This window comes from Anomaloglossus baeobatrachus, chromosome 8, assembly GCF_048569485.1.
Source record: "Anomaloglossus baeobatrachus isolate aAnoBae1 chromosome 8, aAnoBae1.hap1, whole genome shotgun sequence".
Lineage (NCBI taxonomy): Eukaryota > Metazoa > Chordata > Amphibia > Anura > Aromobatidae > Anomaloglossus > Anomaloglossus baeobatrachus.
In genome coordinates this window covers 211,717,001-211,732,676 of record NC_134360.1, presented here as the reverse complement: position 1 = coordinate 211,732,676, position 15,676 = coordinate 211,717,001, and the positions used below count along the sequence as shown (strand labels likewise).

The following is a 15,676-nucleotide window of genomic DNA, read 5'->3' as shown; positions in this document are numbered from 1 at the left end:
CTAAGAGCAGAAGGAGTGGTGATCCCTGTTCCTCTGCAGGAACAAGGACAAGGTTTTTACTCCAATCTCTTCGTGGTTCCAAAAAAGGACGGCTCGTTCCGTCCTGTTCTGGACCTAAAGCTGCTCAACAAGCATGTGAACGCCAGGCGGTTCCGGATGGAATCCCTCCGCTCCGTCATTGCCTCAATGTCTCAAGGAGATTTCCTTGCATCAATAGACATCAAAGATGCTTATCTCCACGTGCCGATTGCTACAGAGCACCAACGTTTTTTACGTTTCGTGATAGGAGACGACCATCTCCAGTTCGTAGCTCTGCCATTTGGTCTGGCGACAGCCCCACGGGTTTTCACCAAGGTCATGGCGGCAGTGGTAGCAGTCCTGCATTCTCAGGGACATTCGGTGATTCCTTACTTAGACGATCTACTTGTCAAAGCACCCTCTCAAGAGGCATGCCAACACAGCCTGAATGTTGCGCTGGAGACGCTCCAGACTTTCGGGTGGATCATCAACTTTTCAAAGTCAAACCTGGCACCGACTCAATCACTAACGTATCTTGGCATGGAGTTTCATACTCTCTCAGCGATAGTGAAGCTTCCGCTGGACAAGCAGCGGTCACTACAGACAGGGGTGCAGTCTCTCCTTCAGGGTCAGTCGCACTCCTTAAGGCGCCTCATGCACTTCCTAGGGAAGATGGTGGCAGCAATGGAGGCAGTCCCGTTCGCGCAGTTTCATCTGCGCCCACTTCAATGGGACATTCTCCGCCAATGGGACGGGAAGACAACTTCCCTGGACAGGAAAGTCTCCCTTTCTCAGATGACCAAGGACTCTCTGCAATGGTGGCTTCTTCCCACCTCATTATCACAGGGAAGATCTTTCCTGCCCCCATCCTGGGCAGTGGTCACGACAGACGCGAGTCTGTCAGGGTGGGGAGCAGTTTTTCTCCACCACAGGGCTCAAGGGAAGTGGACTCAGCAGGAGTCCACCCTTCAGATCAATGTTCTGGAAATCAGGGCAGTGTATCTTGCCCTATTAGCCTTCCAGCAGTGGCTGGAAGGAAAGCAGATCCGAATTCAGTCGGACAACTCCACAGCGGTGGCATACATCAACCACCAAGGAGGGACACGCAGTCGGCAAGCCTTCCAGGAAGTCAGGCGGATTCTGATGTGGGTGGAGGAAAGCGCATCCACCATATCCGCAGTTCACATCCCGGGCGTAGAAAACTGGGAAGCAGACTTCCTCAGTCGCCAGGGCATGGACGCAGGGGAATGGTCCCTTCACCCGGACGTGTTTCAGGAAATCTGCCGCCGCTGGGGGGTGCCGGACGTCGACCTAATGGCGTCTCGGCACAACAACAAGGTCCCGACCTTCATAGCGCGGTCTCGCGATCACAGAGCTCTAGCGGCAGACGCCTTAGTGCAAGATTGGTCGCAGTTCCGGCTCCCTTATGTGTTTCCACCTCTGGCACTCTTGCCCAGAGTGTTACGCAAGATCAGATCCGATTGCGGCCGCGTCATACTCGTCGCCCCAGACTGGCCGAGGAGGTCGTGGTACCTGGATCTGTGGCATCTCACGGTCGGCCAACCGTGGGCACTACCAGACCGACCAGACTTACTGTCCCAAGGGCCGTTTTTCCATCGGAATTCTGCGGCCCTGAACCTGACTGTGTGGCCATTGAGTCCTGGATCCTAGCGTCTTCAGGATTATCCCAAGGGGTCGTTGCCACCATGAGACAGGCTAGGAAGCCCACGTCTGCTAAGATCTACCACAGAACGTGGAAGATATTCTTATCCTGGTGCTCTGCACAAGGAGTATCCCCCTGGCCATTCGCGTTACCTGTCTTTCTTTCCTTCCTGCAATCTGGGTTGGAAAAGGGCTTGTCGCTCGGCTCCCTTAAAGGGCAAGTCTCGGCACTATCCGTCTTTTTTCAGAAGCGTCTAGCGCGACTTTCTAAGGTGCGCACGTTCCTGCAGGGGGTGTGTCATATCGTACCTCCGTACAGGAGGCCGTTAGATCCGTGGGATCTAAACAAGGTCCTTGTTGCTCTCCAGAAGCCGCCTTTCGAGCCCCTGAGGGATGTGTCACTTTCTCGACTCTCACAGAAAGTGGCATTTCTGGTAGCGGTCACGTCTCTTCGGAGAGTGTCTGAACTAGCAGCGCTGTCATCCAAAGCTCCTTTCCTGGTGTTCCACCAGGACAAGGTAGTGCTGCGCCCCATTCAGGAGTTTTTCCCTAAGGTGGTATCCTCTTTTCACCTTAATCAGGATATCTCCTTGCCTTCCTTTTATCCGCATGCAGTTCATCGGTATGAAAAGGATCTACATTTGTTGGATCTGGTGAGAGCACTCAGAATCTACATTTCCCGCACGGCGCCCCTGCGCCGCTCGGATGCACTCTTTGTCCTTGTCGCTGGTAAGCGCAAAGGGTCGCAGGCTTCAAAAGCCACCCTGGCTCGATGGATCAAAGAACCAATTCTTGAAGCCTACCGTTCTGCTGGGCTTCCGGTTCCATCAGGGCTGAAGGCCCATTCTACCAGAGCCGTGGGTGCGTCCTGGGCATTACGACACCAGGCTACGGCTCAACAGGTGTGCCAGGCAGCTACCTGGTCGAGTCTGCACACTTTCACCAAACATTATCAGGTGCATACCTATGCTTCGGCGGACGCCAGCCTAGGTAGAAGAGTCCTGCAGGCGGCAGTTGCCTCCCCGTAGGGGAGGGCTGTCTTTGCAGCTCTAACATGAGGTATTTCTTTACCCACCCAGGGACAGCTTTTGGACGTCCCAATCGTCTGGGTCTCCCAATGGAGCGCCGAAGAAGAAGGGAATTTTGTTACTTACCGTAAATTCCTTTTCTTCTAGCTCCTATTGGGAGACCCAGCACCCGCCCTGTTGTCCTTCGGGATTTTTGGTTGTTTTTCGGGTACACATGTTGTTCATGTTGAACGGTTTTCAGTTCTCCGAAGTTACTTCGGAGTGAATTTGTTTAAACCAGTTATTGGCTTTCCTCCTTCTTGCTTTTGCACTAAAACTGGTGAGCCAGTGATCCCACTGGGGGTGTATAGCCAGAAGGGGAGGGGCCTTACACTTTTTAGTGTAGTGCTTTGTGTGGCCTCCGGAGGCAGTGCTATACACCCAATCGTCTGGGTCTCCCAATAGGAGCTAGAAGAAAAGGAATTTACGGTAAGTAACAAAATTCCCTTCTTTTCCTAAAAAGTATTTGGTTCACAAATCCTTAGTTCTCCTAATTTTTCTGTCCAAAGTTCTCCATCTGAATGAGGTATGTATGACACTACTGCATTTACTATCTATATGGAGCGATAATCATATATGCTAACTACCGCTCCATTAACACGGGGGGTGGTTTGGACCCCTGTTCTCACTTGCGGCCAGATGTTATTTGAGACAAGCCCTTTAAGGTGCACTCCTTGTAGGAGACGTTTAGCCTTGCACTCAGCAGTAGCACTTTCCTTTTTAGCATTTTGTGTGTATTTAGCTGTGATATAACGGCAGCCGTTCCTGACACTCTTTTATATAGGTTAAAGATTGTAATTTTCCATCTCCGCAGGAATCGCACGCAGCTCAAGTTCAGATCCTGATGGAATTCCTGAAAGTGGCTCGACGGAATAAGAGAGAGGTAATTTGGGTTTAATGTTAAATGCAGACGTTCTGAATTGGGCTCCATTTCCACTGAGGATTCCTGGCGGATTTTACAGCTCCCGTCAGTCCTGAGCCGCCGCGCACTTATCTGCACCACGCAAAGCAAATTATAACACTGACATCGCTGAGGGTTTGAGCTTTGGCATGTGGATTGTATAGGCATTTAAAATGCCGGTTACTCCGGGGTTTCTATGCTTTTTTTTTCCCCCCACCATTTTTGACCAGCTGTGGCGTTCCTGGGACTGGTGTAAGATTCCTTGCGTGTTTCATTTCGATCAGCGGACGATCCTGATTCATGAAGGGGCGTGCAGGAATGTCTGACTCCACCTCACCCCCCCATCACAACTGCCTATGTGCAAGTGAGCAAACAAGCTCTGAAATTTATAAACTTTTTTTGTGGGTCCCCCCCCCCCATATGCCCCCACGGGATGAAAACTGCTGCTTTCTGTGAGGTAAAACATTGTGTATGGTAACAGGTATGGTAAGGTTTTTGCCTTACAGCACAGGATCACAGCTGATTCTTTCTTCAGCGCTCTATTGGGAGACCCAGACGATTGGGGTATAGCTACTGCCCTCCGGAGGCCACACAAAGCACTACACTAAAAAGTGCAAGGCCCCTCCCCTTCTGGCTATACCCCCCCCGTGGTATCACGGGTTCTCCAGTTTTCAAGCTTTGTGCGAAGGAGGTCAGACATCCACGCATAGCTCCACAGATTTTAGTCAGCAGTAGCTGCTGACTATTTCGGATGGAAGAAAAGAGGGCCCATATAGGGCCCCCAGCATGCTCCCTTCTCACCCGTTGATGGTGTTGTAAGGTTGAGGTACCTATTGCTGGTACGGAGGCTGGAGCCCACATGCTGCTTTCCTTCCACATCCCCCTGGGGGGCTCTGAGGAAGTGGGATCCTGCCGGCCTCAAAGCTCTGACGCCGGGCTCCATCCACAGACCCATTTGAACCTGCTGGATACGGAGCTGGAGTACCGTTCAGGGACATGGCCCTGCACCATTACAGGTACTCTGTGTCCCCGGTCACACGGACACAGCACACTCCAGACTTGCTGGGTGTGCTAGTGCGCCGGGGACAGTAATGGGTTACAGTCACTGCAGCTTTGCTGAGTGACTTTGTGTTTTGGGAACTACCGCGCCGGACACTCCGGGAGCGGCGGCGCGGCTGGGACTTGTAGTTCGCCGGGGACTGGGCGCCGACCGCGCTTTTACGGCGGCGGCGCTTATAAATCCAGTCCCCGGCTTCTGCGGCCTAGTGCCGCTTCGTTCCCGCCCCCTCCCTGTCACTCAGGGAAGGGGACAGGCGCTGAGCAATCAGCAGCGCCGAGGGCTGGAGCCTTATTTACATGCTCCAGCCCTCTCACTGCACACTGTCGGACGCCGGATTCCCGCTCTGACTTGGGGCACGCCCACGGCCCGCCCCTCCTCACACGAGCTGGGGAAGAAGCCGGCAGCCATTACTGCAGTCCGAGCTCGGACTTTCGGCAACCAGGCAGGACGGTGGCGACCATACACCCGCTTATAGGCGGGCGGTAAGCGGCACACATAGTGCTGACCACACATATATATACTGCAGTGTGTACATGTGTTGTTTTTAACTGCATAGGTCGCTATATGCCCGCTTGGGGAGCGACACATCAGCAGCAGGAAAGCAGGTGTGCTAAGGCACAGGCTTTCTAGGCTGCTTGTATTGCACGACTGAGGTGTTCATTTGTGTTTATGCTTATATGCTATACATTGCACTGTACAGTCGCTAGTCTTAGCTATATTCTCCTGGAATGGCTAGACTACAGCAGCAGAAAACCAAGGGTGCTGGGGCACAGGTTTTTTTCTATGCTGCTTGTATTGCATGGGCTGCAGTGTGCATTTGTACTTGTGCTTGTATGCTATACATTGCACTGTATGGTCACTCTTCTGGGCTATATTCTCCTGGATGACCAGTCTACAGCAGCAGAAGAGCTGGGGTGCCAGGGCACAGGCTTCTATGCTGCTTGTATTGCATGTGCTGCAGTGTTCTTTTGTACTTGTGCTTGTATGCTATACATTGCACTGTAGGGTCACTCTTCTGGGCTATATTCCCCTAGATGACTAGTATACAGCAGCAGAAGAGCAGGGGTGCCAGGGCACAGGCTTCTATGCTGCTTGTATTGCTTGTGCTGCAGTGGTCATTTGTACTTTATGCCTGTATGCTATACATTGCACTGTACGGTCACCAATCTTGGCTATATACTTCTAGATAGCTAGTCGGCAGCGGCAAAAAAGCAACACAGATTTTCAGTGCTGTTTTTACTACATGGGATGCTGTTCATGACACCGTCCCATTGTGTGCCTGCTCCCCTGTAGCACGTCGTCTGCCGGGGTCTCTAGCACTTCGTCTGCCGGGGTCTCTACTAGTCGTGGCCAAAGAAACCACCTGTCAACCCTGTCCATGGACAGGGACGGAGTAGTCATAATATAGAGACTTGCAGTCCAGACAGGCCATGGGCAATCTACTTGACCAAAAGGCAGCTCTTCAGGGCGTTGATCCTGACATCGCTCTCAATCCGGATACACCGGGTGGTAACGCCATACGGAATGATCCTATACCGCCCATCAATGGAAGGTTGGATCTTTCTCCCTCAGCTCCCCCAGTGGAGATAGGAGACGAACAGGAGAAGTCCTTTTTCAGTATCTCACACAGATATGGAGTATTTTTCTGGCCACGCTGACTTCAGAGAAGCAGTCCAGGAACACCACGCTTACCAGATAAGCGTCTTCTCCAAACGTTTTTTAGGATACACGTTATCCCGTTTCCCCTGACGTGGTCAGCGCTGGACCCAGGGTCCAAAGGTGGATTCTCCAATCTCCAGGCTTGCATCTAGAGCCATAGTTGCACTGGAGATGGGGCTTCACTTAAAGATGCCTTTCACAGACAGATGGACTCTGGTTGAAATCTGTCTAAGAAGCTATCGGCGTGTCGGTTGCTCCGGCATCCACAGCCGTATAGGCAACCTAACCTTTTCAGCTGTTCTTGCGCAGCTGGCCTTGAGCACAGGGACATCTGTACCGCAGAGGCGTCCGTAACCCCGCAATGTCTGCACTGCGACTTACCCTGTTTATACTGTCCTAAAAGTACAGTCGAGGTTTCGGTCCTTCCCAAGCTCCGGCAGGTCCCAATTGTCCTCGTGCAAAAGGGCTACAAAACCTCAGACGGGCTCAGATTCCGGCCGGGCTCAATCACGCCCAAGGAAGGCAGTCGGAGGAACCGCTACCAAGGCGGCCTCCTCAGGACTCTCAGCTCTCTCTCTCTCTCTCCGCATCCGCGGTTGATGGCAGACTCCCCCGCCTTTGGCGACGTTTAGCTGCCACAGGTCACAGACCGGTGGGTGACGGACATTGTGCTCACGTGCACAGGACAGTGTTCTGTTCTCGTCCTCCGACTCCATTCTTCAGAACGGCCCCACCCCCCACCGGGCAGATGCCCTGCTGCAGGCGGTGGACGCTCTATGAGCAGAAGGAGTGGTGATCCCTGTCCCCCCTCAGGAACGAGGGCGAGGGTTTGTACTACAATCTCTTTGTGGCTCCAAAAAAGGACGGTTCCTTCCGTCCTGTTCTGGTCCTGAAACTGCTCAACGAGCATGCGAACGCCAGGCGGTTCCGGATGGGATCCCTCCGATCCGTCATTGCCTCAATGTCTCGAGGAGACTTCCTTGCCTCAACAGACATCAAAGATGACTATCTCCACGTGCCAATTGCTACGGAACACCAACGTTTTCTACGTTTTGTGATAGGAGACGAACATCTTCAGTTCGTAGCTCTGCCATTCAGTCTGGCGACAGCCCCACGGGTGTTCACCAAGGTCATGGCAGCAGTGGTAGCAGTCTTGCACTCTCAGGGACACCCGGTGATCCCGTACTTGGACGATCTACTCGTCAAAGCACCCTCCCTCGAGGCATGCCAACGCAGCCTGAATGTTAAGCTGGAGACTCTCCAGACTTTCGGGTGGATCATCAATTTGGCAAGGTCAAATCTGTCTCCGACTCAATCACTAACGTATCTCGGCATGGAGTTTCATACTCTATCAGCAATAGTGAAGCTTCCGCTGAACAAGCAGCGTTCACTGCAGACAGAGGTGCAGTCTCTCCTTCAAGGCCAGTCGCACCCCTTAAGGCGCCTCATACACTTCCTAAGGAAGATGGTGGCAGCCATCGAGGCAGTTCCCTTTGCGCATTTTCATCTGCGCCAACTGCAATGGGACATTCTCCGCCAATGGAACGGGCAGTCAACCTCCCTGGACAGGAAAGTCTCCCTTTCCCAGACGGCCGAGGACTATCTGCAATAGTGGCTTATTCCCACCTCATAGTGGTCACGACAGATACGAGTCTGTCAGGGTGGGGAGCAGTTTGTCTCCGCCACATGGCTCAGGGGACGTGGACTCAGCAGGAGTCCACCCTTCAGATCAATGTTCTGGAAATCGGGGCAGGGTATCTTACCCTACTAGCTTTCCAGAAGTGGCTAGAAAGAGAGCAGATCCGAATCCAGTCGGACATCTCCACAGCGGTGGCATACATCAACCACCAAGAAGGGACGCGCAGTCAGCAAGCCTTCCAGGAAGTCCGGCGAATCCTCACGTGGGTGGAGGACACAGCATCCACCATATCCGCAGTTCACATCCCGGGCGTAGAAAACTGGGAAGCAGACTTCCTCAGTCGCCAGGGTATGGACGCGGGGGAATGGTCCCTTCACCCGGACGTGTTTCAGGAAATCTGTTGCCGCTGGGGGGTGCCGGACGTCGACCTAATGGCGTCTCGGCACACCAACAAGGTCCCGGCATTTATGGCACGATCGCGCGATCACAGAGCTCTGGCGGCAGACGCCTTAGTGCAAGATTGGTCGCAGTTCCGGCTCACATATGTGTTTCCACCTCTGGCACTCTTGCCCAGAGTACTGCGCAAAAATCAGATCCGATTGCAGCCGCGTCATACTCGTCGCCCCGGACTGGCCGAGGAGATCGTGGTATCCGGATCTGTGGCATCTCACGGTCGGTCGACCGTGGTCACTGCCAGACCGACCAGACTTACTGTCCCAAGGGCCGTTTTTCCATCAGAATTCTGCGGCCCTGAACCTGACTGTGTGGCCATTGAGTCCTGGATCCTAGCGTCCGCAGGATTATCTCAAGGAGTCGTAGCCACAATGAGACAAGCTAGGAAGTCAACGTCTGCTAAGATCTACCACAGAACGTGGAAGATTTTCTTATCCTGGTGCTCTGCACAGAGAGTATCCCCTTGGCCATTTGCATTGCCCACCTTTCTTTCCTTCCTGCAATCGGGGTTGGAAAAGGGCTTGTCGCTCAGCTCCCTTAAAGGGCAAGTCTCGGCACTATCCGTGTTTTTTCAGAAGCGTCTAGCACGTCTTCCTAAGGTGCGCACGTTCCTGCAGGGGTTCTGTCATATTGTGCCCCCGTACAGGCGGCCGTTAGATCCATGGGATCTGAACAGGGTACTAGTTGCTCTCCAGAAGCCGCCTTTCGAGCCTCTGAAGGAAGTTTCCTTTTCTCGCCTGTCACAGAAAGTGGCGTTTCTTGTTGCGATCACATCGCTTCGGCGAGTGTCGGAGCTGACAGCTATGTCATCCAAGGCTCCCTTCCTGGGGTTCCACCAGGACAAGGTAGTGCTGCGCCCCATTCCGGAGTTTCTCCCTAAGGTCGTATCCTCGTTTCATCTTAATCAGGATATATCCTTGCCTTCCTTTTGTCCTCATCCGGTTCACCGGTATGAAAAGGACTTACGTTTGCTAGATCTGGTGAGAGCACTCAGAATCTACATTTCCCGCACGGCGCCCCTGCGCCGTTCCGATGCACTTTTTGTCCTTGTCGCTGGTCCGCGCAAGGGGTTGCAGGCTTCTAAAGCCACCCTGGCTCGATGGATCAGAGATCCAATTCTAGAGGCCTACCGTTCTGCGGGGCTTCCGGTTCCTTCAGGGTTAAAAGCCCACTCAACCAGAGCCGTGGGTGCGTCCTGGGCATTACGACACCAGGCTTCGGCTCAACAAGTGTGCCAGGCAGCTACCTGGTCGAGTCTGCACACTTTCACCAAGCATTATCAGGTGCATACCTATGCTTCGGCGGATGCCAGCTTAGGTAGAAGAGTCCTGCAGGCGGCAGTGACACCCCCGTAGGGGAGGGCTGTTTTGCAGCTCTAACATGAGGTATCTCTTTACCCACCCAGGGACAGCTTTTGGACGTCCCAATCGTCTGGGTCTCCCAATAGAGCGCTGAAGAAGAAGGGAATTTTGTTACTTACCGTAAATTCCTTTTCTTCTAGCTCTTATTGGGAGACCCAGCACCCGCCCTGTTGTCCTTCGGGATTGTTTTGTTGTTTGCGGGTACACATGTTGTTCATGTTGAACGGTTTTTCAGTTCTCCGACGTTATTCGGAGTTAATTTGTTTAAACCAGTTATTGGCTTCCTCCTTCTTGCTTTGGCACTAAAACTGGAGAACCCGTGATACCACGGGGGGGTATAGCCAGAAGGGGAGGGGCCTTGCACTTTTTAGTGTAGTGCTTTGTGTGGCCTCCGGAGGGCAGTAGCTATACCCCAATCGTCTGGGTCTCCCAATAAGAGCTAGAAGAAAAGGAATTTACGGTAAGTAACAAAATTCCCTTCTTCTGTAATGTCTTCATTCCTTTTCCATCGGATTTCTTCTGCCCACAGTGCCTAGAAGTTGTGGAATGATCAGACCATGTTCCTGTAGTCAGACACTGCCATTACACAGTACACAGCAAGGGAAAATTTATAAGATCATTCAGCACAGGAAGAGATAGATATAGATATCTTTTTTTTTCTTTCTTTCTTAGCACATCCAATTGTGGAAATTTATTATCGCAAGATCTATTGATTTTAAAATGTGTATTTTTTGTGGAACAACCACTTTGTCTATATGCATTAACTTAAAATTGACTGAAAGCAGGGGGGATCGGGCTACAGTCTTATGTGCAGCCTCCCCACTCTCCCTCAGGCAGCTGTCTGAAGAAAAGGTTTCAGTCTTTTGGATTTCAACAACTGATTTTTTTTTATTTTCTGGAAGATGAGATGATGCTGCTGGAGGAGCATGGTGGGCTGGAAGAGCCTGGCAAAAGCAAGGGGGTTGGGGGAGCCTGGAGAAGGCGAGAGGCAGATGGGGGAGAAGGGAGCGAGCAAAGGAGGGAGGCGGAGGGAGGAGCCTGGAGAAGGGAGCGAGTAAAGGAGGGAGGAGCCTGGAGAAGGGAGCGAGCAAAGGAGGGAGGAGCCTGGAGAAGGGAGCGAGCAAAGGAGGGAGGAGCCTGGAGAAGGGAGCGAGCAAAGGAGGGAGGAGCCTGGAGAAGGGAGCGAGCAAAGGAGGGAGGAGCCTGGAGAAGGGAGCGAGCAAAGGAGGGAGGAGCCTGGAGAAGGGAGCGAGCAAAGGAGGGAGGAGCCTGGAGAAGGGAGCGAGCAAAGGAGGGAGGAGCCTGGAGAAGGGAGCGAGCAAAGGGGGGAGGAGCCTGGAGAAGGGAGCGAGCAAAGGGGGGAGGAGCCTGGAGAAGGGAGCGAGCAAAGGGGGGAGGAGCCTGGAGAAGGGAGCGAGCAAAGGGGGGAGGAGCCTGGAGAAGGGAGCGAGCAAAGGGGGGAGGAGCCTGGAGAAGGGAGCGAGCAAAGGGGGGAGGAGCCTGTAGAAGGGAGCGAGCAAAGGGGGGAGGCGCCTGGAGAAGGGAGCGAGCAAAGGGGGAAGGCGCCTGGAGAAGGGAGCGAGCAAAGGGGGGAGGCGCCTGGAGAAGGGAGCGAGCAAAGGGGGGAGGCAGAGGCAGGAGCCTGGAGAAGGGAGCGAAGGAGGGTGGCGGAGGGAGGAGCCTGGAGAAGGGAGTGAAGGAGGGAGGAGCCTGGAGAAGGGAGCAAAAGTCGGAAAACGTCAGGCAGTCTTTCTTAGACTACTTTCACACATCCGGTTTTTCCTGTGCGGCACAATCCGGCACTTTGCAGGAAAAACGCAACCGTTTTTTTTGTTTTTTTTTTTGCTGTAGGTTGCGTTTTTCCTGCATAGACTTTAATTAGTGCCACATTGTGCCGCATGGGCTTGCGTTCCGTCTGGTTTTTGCCGCATGCGGCAGATTTAGCCGATGCGGCGGCCAGATGGAACGTTGCCTGGCACGGTTTTTTGTGTGGCAAAAAAACCCGCATCACGCCGCATCCGGCCGATGCGGCGCATTTTTCAATGCATGGCTATGGAATCCGGATGCGGCGCGATGCGGCAAAAAACGGACGGGCCGCATGTAAAAAACTTATGCAAGGGATGCGGTGTTTTCACCGCATCCGTTGCATAGGTTTCACAGCCGGATTGAGCCGCACGGCTCAAACCGGATGTGTGAAAGCAGCCTTATAGGAGCTCTGGGCTCAGCCCGGTGTTCCGGTGTTCTCTGTGTACCGGAGAAGAGTTTGCGGTCAACCAAATGGACTCTCAGACTTCTAATGCATAAGGGGGGCCTTTACTTTCCCGGATTATACCGGCTTGTAGACATCTTTTCTGTCCAGTTATGTATTTTGGCAGGGACAGGATGGCCAACATGCATCCTTTTTGTGTCGGACTGTCCTATCGACATACCAGAGTGGGTTCACATGCTGGGCTTGTTTGTTTGGCTCTTTTTCGGAGGTCAGACCAGGTTCCCATTATGTCAGCACCTCCAGTGTTGCTGTTGATAAGCCGGTCCAATGCTTTCATTGACGAAGTTTGCGGGAAAGCTTTCTGATGGGGTCCGGAGATGCTAACCAGATGCTTAGTGTCTCTCATCTGTCAGAATTACGGCTTGCACAACACACTGCCTCCTTCCCAAGTTTTCTGTCCCCCTTTTTTTTTCAGCTTCATATATTTCCTATGTTTTGGTGAAGAATAATGAAAAACAAATGACCAAGCTGAAATGATATTTATATTGGCAGGAAAACCCCCCGAAGAAACTCCTTCTACACCCCTGGTGATAAACATTGCGCGGACAGTGTAACCTCCGCAGACCGAGCGCCTTGCTTTATTTATTTTATACGGCTTTCCTTTTTTTTTTTTTTTTTTTTTTTTTAGGAAAGGTTTTTGCGTCTGTTTGTTTGGGTTTCTAGTTTTGGCATTTCGGGTGATTATTCCTTTCTAGAAAGATAGGACTTCATCCAGACTTTGTCCAGTTATTACTCACTTAACCCACAGACCTCTAACATTTTATTTTGTCCAAGAAACCCAGAGCGTGCGTATATGCTTTGGCCATGTTGGATGTATCCGGGCCCACAATTCCCCTCCGTCTGAGTCACAAGTGAGGTGAATGGATTCCTGGGGGTCTCGGAGAATAAACATCCCCCAGCATTTCACTATGGAGCTCATTAATTTACAAATAATTACGTAAGCTTGCGTTTGGCTTTTCTGCATTTGGTTCCCATCGTACATCATCTCCTTTCAATCAGCATTTGTTTGCTTACATATTAAAGATTTGGTTGTAGACTGGCTAGGGGAGAAGTGCTAATGAGGGGGTTGGGGGGGGGGTCACAAGATATTTATTTATTTTTTTTTTTTTTCAAGTTCCGTATTTTTCGGATTATAAGACTCCCTTTGTGTAGGAAAATGAGGGTTGCGTCTTACAATCTGAATGTAGCTTACCGGGACATGGCGAATGGGCCCGTGCTGGCGGCGGGGACCCTGTGTGTAGCAGTACAGTGGGTGTCCCAGATTCTTTGTTGGCGGTGTGGGCTTCAATGAAATGGCGGCCCAAGTCGGCACATGCGCTGATGGAGCTTTCGGCTTAAGATCTCATCTGCGTAAGCACCGCCTTCAGCCCATTGATCTCCTGGCAGCGGACTTAAGTAAAATGGCGCCCGGAGGTGGCGCGTGCACAGATTAATCTCGACTTGTGATTGAGCAATAGGTCAGTGTCCACCATGTGCACTGGGCACCATGCCTCTGAAGCCCGCATTGCCAACAGAGCATTTGAGACACACACTGCCCTGTTCCGCACGATGCCCACAGCCAACACCACCCCCATCGCCCTACTCCAGCACTGCCCCTGCCTCCTGTGACCCCCAAATCCACCACCTTTGGTGCCCCACCTCTGATAAGACATCACTGGGGTATAAGACAAACCTCCCCCCCACCCTCCTTTTTTTTTTTTTTTAATTTGGGGTGTGTACATACTGATAAATATAATTGTGCAGTGCGACTCACAAATTGATCTTACACTTTCGGATACACATGCAGTCGCTGTCACATAAAGCATTTGCACCGGTTTTTAAATGATTATTCATAATTCTTATAGGGGTGGTCCAAAGTAATTTTCATACTGCATTCCTATCTATTTAGTGCCATAATCTAATCTAAACTACTTTGTAATATCGTTGAATTAAAAATTCCCTAACTCCATTATCTGCATTTTTCTGTGTTTATCTGCTGTATGATGGCGCTTTGTTTGATAATCCCAGTGCGTGCTGGGATGGTCCCATAAGGTGGCAGCCTCTGATGCCTCCCTGAAATGAAGCAATATCAGTGACTATTGTTACCAAGGCTTGGCTAGTACCTATGCGATGTGCACAGTGACAGCGCACTCTCGATCATTGCCTCAGATCACCTGTAACGACCCGGCAACAGAGCAGAATACCCAGAGAACAGAGACCAGTAATGTCACTTGTGGGAGAGGCGCTAGTCTCTGCATGCGGGCTATTCTGACATCTCTCTGGTACCGGCTCATTACTGCTAATCTGAGCTGGCAAAAGAGCTCGCTGTCATTGTGCAAATCACACCGGGATTAGCCCAGACCCTGTAATGAGCACCACTTCTAAAGTTTCGTTTCAGCAAAGGGGCAGAGGTTTTGACAGTGACCGCAGCCTCTGCCCCCTGATGACGCTTTGTTTCAGCATCTCCGCATGCACTGTGTGTGTGTGTGTGTGTGTGTGTGTGTGTGTGTGTGTGTGTGTGTGTGTGTGTTTTAGATAAGAATAACTTGTGCGGGTTTCCGTGGTCAACAATCAGCAGAACAGTGAACCTGTATCCCTGTTAGATTAGAGCTGCATTTTTCATGCTCAACAGCTGCTCCATTCATTTCCTAAATATCTGTGCACTTTTTCTGGCAGCACTAAACTGATAGAAAGTAAATACCGTATCTTTCATTTTGTAAGATGCACTTGGTTAGAAGACGCACCCCCAAATTTGAAGGAGGAAAATACTAAAAAAAAATTTTACTGTTAAAATGAGTCTGCCTTATAATCCTAGTGCCTCTTATAATATGTCACCACGGGGAGCGGCTCAGGAAGATCACTGGAGGCAGGGTAGGCGATGCTGCGGGCTCTGAGGAGGGGGTGTTGCGGCTTAAGAGGGTCATTGTGCGGGCAGCCTAGGGTCGGCGATACTGCGGGCTTGTGAGATGTCGTGCTGGCGAGCACCATTGAACTGTGGGCTCCATTAAATTGCTGGCGGACTTGAAGACAATGGCTACGGAGGCTGCGCATGCTCAGATTGACAAGATGGACTTCAATACTTCAAGCTTTTGCGGTGTCGCGGCGGCAGGAGCCATTGATCTCCAGGCTGCTTTGAATCGCCCGCAGTTGACAAGATAGACTTCAAGAAAATGGCTGGGGAGGGGGCGAGTGTGCAGATAGGACTCTGCGGCCATTTTCTTGAAGTCCATCTATACACTCTTCCCCCTCCCCAGCCATTTTCTTGAAGTCCATCTGCACACTCTTCCCCCTCCTCAGCCATTTTCTTGAAGTCCATCTTGTCAACTGTGGGCGATTCAAAGCAGCCTGCAGATCAATGGCACCTGCCACCGCGACACCTCACAAGTTTGAAATATTGCCCACTTTAAGGCTATGTGCGCACTAGAGCTTTTTACCCGCGGATTTACCCGCGGATTTGCCGCGGAAATTTCTTGAGAAATGTCTGCAATCTTTGTGCAGACATTTCCCAGCAATTTCTATGAAAAAAAAAAAAAACCTGTGCGCACTTGTGCGGATTTTTCTCAAGAAATTTCCGCGAGAAGAATTTCTCGAGAAACTTTCTTGAGAAA

At 51.7% G+C, this 15,676-nt stretch overlaps 1 protein-coding gene across 1 annotated transcript in view; it reads left to right on the top strand.

Annotated features, from left to right (window-relative positions):
- COP1 (COP1 E3 ubiquitin ligase) overlaps positions 1–15,676 on the top strand; it is a 244,101-nt gene that overhangs the window by 60,131 nt on the left and 168,294 nt on the right. The window contains exon 7 of the mRNA XM_075322136.1: positions 3,562–3,630. Coding sequence (XP_075178251.1) covers positions 3,562–3,630 — 69 coding nt within the window. The remainder of the gene's footprint in view (positions 1–3,561; positions 3,631–15,676) is intronic.